We start from the raw sequence: 7,328 nt of genomic DNA, 5'->3' as shown, positions 1-7,328 counted from the left end.
TGGTGGTTCAGTTAAAGGTACTGCCTGTCTGTGGAATATGTTCGCTAACTGGAATGACTTGTCTGGTCTCATAGGAGAGGATGAGCTAAGCCCTGAAGAGACTTGGTGTGCTAGGGATGGGGAATACCTGGGAGAGGGACCTTCTCACAGTTGAAGGTGAAGAGGGATGGGGGAGGGACTGTGAGGGTATCAGTTATACTAAGTAAGTTTTACCCAAGACCTTCAGCTTTAATTCCAGTGGTAGCATTTGTTGGACTAGAAGCCAAGGTGGAAGAGTAGCTAGCAATGAACGTGGGGAGAGGCAGATGCCTTCAGGAGGAGCAGGGGTTCCGCGACTGTTTCTGGCAGCTTCTACTGGAGAGCTTCTCCTTGCATCCTCTTCCAGGTAAGTGTTTCTGCAGATTAAGTCTGTAATTCACACACTAGATGGATTTAGAGGAAAATTTCAGGCAGCTTTCCTTGTGTTTGTATGTACTGGCTGAGTTTGAAGAATAGAGTGTTAGCCCATGCAGAAAAGCTTTGCTCTAGTCTCACCAAAGGAAAACTAACTCAAGCCTACCAGAGCTTTCAATGGACAATGAAGGGACTCCTCGTTCAAATCACCAGGCATGGGGAAAGGAGGAGGTGTGGGGCACGTGAGGGCATCAGTGGAGATCTGGAGACAGCGTGAATGTCTTAGAAATACTCAGAATCACCCGGCCTGCACCCGAGACTGAAGCTTGGCTCAACATGAGAACACATCCTTCTTTTCTAATTCTTTATGACAAGACTAAGAGGTACGCAGTGAGAACCTGTAGCATCCAACAGGAAAAGAGGCCAGGCATATTGCCTCAGGGGCATTGCACAGGAGGAAGAGCCAAAGGCAATTTGTTGTAGGGAAGACATTGAGAAAGTATCAGCTGGGAGTGCATTTGCCACCCTAAACATTAGGCAGGAGTGAACAAACAAACAGCCTGTGGTGTGCTGTGGGTGGCAAGACGATCAGAAGAGCTCAAACACATCCCTCTTCTTCCTATATTAAAATAAACCCATGTGGTAAGTGTTTAGCAATGAGAGTTACCTTCATCTGGCACATTGCAAAAGCATTTTCTGCATGTCTACTATATGTGTTATTATTATTAATTATTATTGGTAGTAGTAATAGTATTTTGTTTTCAATGAAATGTTCACAACCATACAGTTAGGGATCAAATGTACACATTTTCTTGATAAAGATCTTTGAAGCTTTAATGGGGGAAAGTAGATAGGATACACCATCAAGAATGCAACAGTGGCAGAGGGATGAACCCTTTAATACCAGTCAAAGGGGAGCTCTGAGCAGAAAGCATCTTCAATGTTTTAGTGGTACATCTTCAGTGTTTTAGTCACAAGTTTGAAAACTTAACTTAAAAACAGTTGAACTTGAGTACAAGACCCTGTAAATCATTGTAAAGAGGAAAAAATAGTAAAGCTAGCAAAATACCAAGAAACAACCTGGGAGTTCAAGGATGTCTTCTGTTATCCTAAGGAATCTTTAACTGGAATTCTAAAGAAATGGCGGAAAACAAAGTTATAAAAATTATTGAAGAGGCAGAGGACATGGATTTCACAAAAGTTCTGGCAAACACTAAGCTATATATTTAAAAAGCTGAAGGAATTCTGATTTCTCTGTGTTGCTTCTATTCCCCACTCAGGACTAAGCAAAGAGGTGAAAAGCAGATGACAGAGAGAGAGAGAGAGAGAGAGAGAGAGAGAGAGAGAGAGAGAGAGAGAGAGAGAGAGTCCTGAGAGAGGACAGAGAAGGTGGTCACATAACCCAAAAATAGATAAGGGATGCTATTATATCTAATTATCACTAGATATTAGGCAGATAGGAGATACTGGAAAAGATGTATTTAAAGAACTGAAATGAGAAGAAAGGCAGACAAAGTAAAATACCCAAGAATATTTTTAGTTATCAAAGGCCTGTTTCAACAGAAAACTTAAAACAAAAGCTTTTTAAAATAACAACAACAAACAAAAATATTGAAGGGACCTCTTTGTCCCACCCTGCAAAAATGGCAATATTTTTTGTAAAAAGCAATTTTGGGGTTGGGGCTGGCAGGTCTGGAAGGGAGACATTGATAAAGACTAATAAATCTACCCAGAAAATAAAGACAAAAGGAAGTCAAAGACAGGTTTTTCCCCCTTATATAAATACTCTACCTCTGTCTAAAGCAAAATAGTAACACTAGTGTTTATTGCATCTATGAAAGCACTAACATCTTATTTAAAGATTATCCTAATTAGAAAGGCCTTGGTGGAAATGTAACCACTGAGAACAACATAAACACATATAATACTAAGCCGAGACAGATAAAAATGTACCAGACAATCTTCTTGCAGTAGGTGGGAACTCACAAGTACACCCACAAGTCTATAGTGTAGAGAGTGAGGGACTTTGGAGAACCAGGTCCTGAATGGGATGTCTTCATCAAATCCCTCCCCTCAGTGTTTAGGAAGCTACTCAGAACAGTCTGCAGAAAGATTGTAAGATCCAGTGGGGATGGACAATTTTAAGGAAACAGTCTCCAGACACAGCAGGACTGACGTCCACATGAATGCACTGTAACATCATGCACAAGACCTGTACAGTGTCAAGGAGAGAGATCCAAGTGCTAAGAGGGGACGTGGATAAAAAGTCTCAACACTAACCAAGAAACCTTCTGCAGTAGATACCTGAAAGGTACTGTGAGACAGAGGAAAAATCCATTTTCTCCAGTGTGGTTTCAAACTTCATGGCAGGCCCCACACTGAGGAGAAGCTGGCCAACTCAAAATAAACTCAGTGATATTTTTTGTAGACTTTTTCATATTTTGCTTTGAGCATTTTTTTGTCCTATGGTATATTCTGGTTTTGTAGGATTTTGTGAGTGTGTTCCTTGTTTGTTTTTATTTTAGTTTTGTTGGTTTACTGGGGTTCATCTTTTGCTTTGGTTTGTTGTTTCATTTTATTTATTTGAAAGCTTATGGAGGTTGGTATGGAGAACCTGGGGGAAATTATGGCAATCAAAAGCCTGATCTTATTAAATTGTGGCAATGTGTATTTTCTGTCCTGATCAAGTAAGACAACTTCTAAGTGCATGTTTTTTGTGTAATTATAAATAAATATTTCACTACATTTGGGTTGTGTTACTTTAAATGAGATTACAAATAGAGTTACAACTGAATACTATTTGAGTCAGTTTGTTGGCATTATTGATGCTTGGGCTTCCATAATTGTTTTTTATCCTTCATCTTGTGTAAAGATGAAAATGTTGTCTAACTGTTCTTGACAAGTTTTCTCAAAGTTGAAATCTTGAATATGAAGCTCACATATGCAAACATATATATATATATTTGTGTTAATAGATAGAATGATAGTTAGAGACTTGTTTTCAAGATAAAACCATGTAACTTATATCAATATTTTACAAGTCATGCAATAATATTTATATTGAATTCAAATTGAGGTCTTTTGTATAACACCGTGAAAATAAATTACTAACCCTTTTTTTCTGAACAAACATAAGTATTCTGGTAGTTTGAGGGCTAGTGAATTATAATGCCTCTCACATACAACCTTGTTTCCCATTTCCTGAGGAACAATGTTACTATATAAAGTGTTGGTTTAACTCCATGATACATTATATGTATAGGAAATTCTAACACATTGGCCTTTGGAATAGCTGTCTTAGCTAGACTCTTACTGATTAACATGCTATGCTAAAGTGTTGGTAGACTGCTAGACATTTGGATTGTTCTAGAAGAATCCAAATATTTATAATACAAATATATTCATTATATTTTGCACCATTGAGACTTATTTCTTCAAGAATATTGAACACGTATATTATAAAAATAAGAGTGTTAAGGCAAAAGGAACATATACTATGTTTTTAAAAAATATAAGCTATTATATTTATTTATCAAACAGTATAAATTAAAAAATAACATTAGATATTTTTGCCTTTCTTCCCTTCAAACCCCACCCCATATACTACTCCAATTTTCAGCAAATCAAGACCCTTCTTTTTCACTAATTATTGTTGCAAGCACACATGCATATGTAAATACATATATATTCCTAAATATAACCTGCTCAGTCCATATACTGTTTCCAGAGATGACCATTTTGTACTGGACAACCAGTTAGTATGCTGTTCCCTGGCGAAGTTCACCTTCCTCACAACGTTCTCGAGTGGCTTATACTTCGTTGTGTAGGGTTGAGCTCTCATGCTTGCAGGCATCATTTTTCTTCCTCAAAAGTAGTGCTTTTGACCATGGAGCACAGAGTTAATTTTGACAAAGGAAAAGGATGCCTGCAAGAACTAGGAATCGTAGCCAGGGAAAGAATGGGAACACGCATGAAAGTGGAGGGTGCCCCACAGCCAGTTGCTGCTTTTTCCAACTTTCTCCTCCTATAATGTGTGGTATTAAAGTTTTCAAACAGAGCCAATTTTTCACTTGTTAAATACAGGCCTGGGGAGTTCTGAAAGAAATGCATTTGGCACGAAGTTTGTTTCCAGAAGAACAAGCAACCTGGGTGGTTTATAGAGTTCTGTTATGAGATACAGAGCGCCTTAGATTAATTATATTTTCAACATCAGGACCTGTGGGCATGAAAGTCTACATAAGCATAAATCTCAGAATGAGTTTGGTGGAATCCAGGAAATATTTATTAAAACTCTACCATTTGCAAACTAAATGAAGTTAGTTAACTGGTTGGTTGGTCCTGGGAAAGCACCCATAAGACTAATAATTTGATTAAATAAACTGCATCATCTGGGGATATGGCATGAGGTTCATGTAGGAGAAAAACACATATGCATCTTTCCCAGGAGTACACACATTAGAGTGTTTGAGGAAAGCTGCAAATTTGACTATATGTTGATAGTTATAGAAAGTCCACTTTGATTCATCACTCCTGCTTAATTTCACCTAAAATTACACTGAGAATCACTTCACTTCTCCCTGGATCATTATCCATCTGTAGAGTCTACATTGTCCTTCTAGGGCTTTACAGTATGTCTGTCTGTTCTTCTTGCTTCGACCTTTAATTACTTCCACTCTAATTCTTCATCAATGTATCTAAAAATATTGTTAAAAATTTTTTCACTACATTTAGCTCATGCCATTTCTTTGTTTAAGGTATTTTGTTAGTTTCTGCTTGTGGAGCTGATTAAAATTCTAACAGCAAATTTCAGTCCTTTCTTAGTTCTTATTTTCCATCCATTTATTTTATATACTGTTATACTTTTATGTTTCATGGTACACTGGCCTTCCTTTGATTTCTTAATTATTTTCTCTGCTAATAATTTTCAGGAAAGAGAATTACTGAGTTTTAGCTCATGTGATTCTAAATGATGTTGACTTAGTTTCTATTCTATTGCCGTGAAGAGGCACCAAGACCAAGGCAACTTATAAAAGGAAGCTTTTTTTATCCCATCTTCATGCAGGATTTGTACATGTATTTAAATTAATAAGTGTAATTCACCACATACACTCAGGGAGAGAAACTACAGGATCATCTCATTAAAAACATTTAACAAAGTCCAAAGGAAGCTTTTTGTTGTGTGCTTTCTTACTGCTTTGGAGGGTTAGTTCATTATCATCATCATAGGGAAAATGGTGGTGGGCAGCAGGATACTGGGGCAATAGTTAAGAACTTTACATCCTGATCTTCAGTCAACAAGCAGAGAAGGAGAGGGAAAAGAAGGTGGGAAGGGAGGGAGGAAAGAGAAAGGGAGGGAAGGAGAGAAAGAGAAAAAGAGAGGGGGGAGAGAGAGAGGGAGAGGTAGAGGGACAGAGGAAGAAGGAGAAAGAGAGGAAGAGGGAGAGGTAGAGGGACAGAGGAAGAAGGAGAAAGAGAGGAAGAGGGACAGGGAGAGGGAGAAGGAGAGGGAGAGGGAGAGGGAGAGGGAGAGGGAGAGGGAGAGGGAGAGGGAGAGGGAGAGGGAGAGGGAGAGGGAGAGGGAGAGGGAGAGGTCCTAAGTGGGCTTCTGAAAACTCAAAACCCAAGCCCAGTAACATATCACCTCCAACTATACTATGCCTTCTAATTCTTTCCAGACTGTTCCTCTAACTGGAGATCAGCATTCAAACATGAAAGTAAGGGAGCCATTTTCATTTAAACTACAACAAGACCATGTCTCATTGCCTACATCTGGGAAACTGAAGGGCTAGTACAACTAACATGGGGCAGAGGAGAAGGAAGATGAGAAGAAGAAGAAGAAGAAGAAGAAGAAGAAGAAGAAGAAGAAGAAGAAGAAGAAGAAGAAGAAGAAGAAGAAGAAGAAGAAGAAGAAGAAGAAGATGAAGGACAAGAACAATAAGAACAAGAAGTACAAGAAGTACAAGAAGAATAAGAATGAGAACAAGAACAAGAAAAACAAGAAGAGAAAGAAGAAGCAGAAGCAGAAGCAGAAGCAGAAACAGAAGAAGAAGAAGAAGAAGAAGAAGAAGAAGAAGAAGAAGAAGAAGAAGAAGAAGAAGAAGAAGAAGAAGAAGAAGAAGAACAACAACAACAACAACAAGAACAAGAAGAAGAACAAGAAGAACAAGAACAAGAACAAGAACAACAAGAACAACAAGAACAACAAGAAAAACAAGAACAACAAGAAGAACAAGAACAAGAACAAGAACAAGAACAAGAACAAGAACAAGAACAAGAACAAGAACAAGAACAAGAACAAGAACAAGAATATCTGTTTTTGCTCCTTGCTCACTGCCCCAGTTCTTGTTAGGAAGGACTCTGTGCTTCTTGAAATGTCTATGAGACCTCCACTCTACTTTTTTATTTCTTCAGTGATCTCCATGGGCCTAGTAGCAGCCCTCTACTCTTGCCAGCCTCTGCATTATCTTCCTGCACAACTCGTACTCCTTATTCCTTTGGATAACAAATTTTGTTTATTGAAATTACCATGATATAATGAACTAGGCTGCCTTACATAGTATTATCAAGTTTGATTTATTCATTACAGTATATTTCTTGATACAAAGGATTGAACTTCATTACCTTAAACTGTTGGGTTTTCTCAGAAAAGAGAATGAACGACGGACTCTAGGGATATCAGTGATGGAATTTTCTCACTTTGTTTTCTGTTCTGTACTTTGAGAGCAGTTTCTCATATTTGACAGGTTGTATAAAATTAAGATGTTTTGAAATCCTTCACTCAAGGATGGTTCCTGCCTCAGGCTTCCAAAATAGGATACTACTGCTAAAGGAAATTACATTAGCTTTTAGGACCTGTTGCAACAGCAGATCAGAAATAAGAAGACATAAAACAACACAAGCTTACACATTGTACAAATGAAGATATTGTCCAGGGT

At 38.1% G+C, this 7,328-nt stretch overlaps 1 protein-coding gene across 1 annotated transcript; it reads left to right on the top strand.

Annotated features, from left to right (window-relative positions):
- Window positions 1-336: 336 nt before the first annotated feature.
- LOC147999702 (uncharacterized) lies at window positions 337-6,923 on the top strand. Its single transcript, XM_087593647.1, has 2 exons — window positions 337-385; window positions 6,069-6,923. The coding sequence occupies exon 2, from the start codon at window positions 6,312-6,314 to the stop codon at window positions 6,921-6,923; it is 612 nt and encodes a 203-aa protein (XP_087449773.1). The 5' UTR covers window positions 337-385; window positions 6,069-6,311.
- Window positions 6,924-7,328: the final 405 nt, after the last annotated feature.

This window comes from Rattus norvegicus, chromosome 18, assembly GCF_021556685.1.
Source record: "Rattus norvegicus strain SHRSP/BbbUtx chromosome 18, alternate assembly SHRSP_T2T, whole genome shotgun sequence".
Taxonomy (NCBI): Eukaryota; Metazoa; Chordata; class Mammalia; order Rodentia; family Muridae; genus Rattus; species Rattus norvegicus.
The sequence above is the reverse complement of the archived record's forward strand: the minus strand, read 5'-3'. Positions and strand labels throughout refer to the sequence as shown.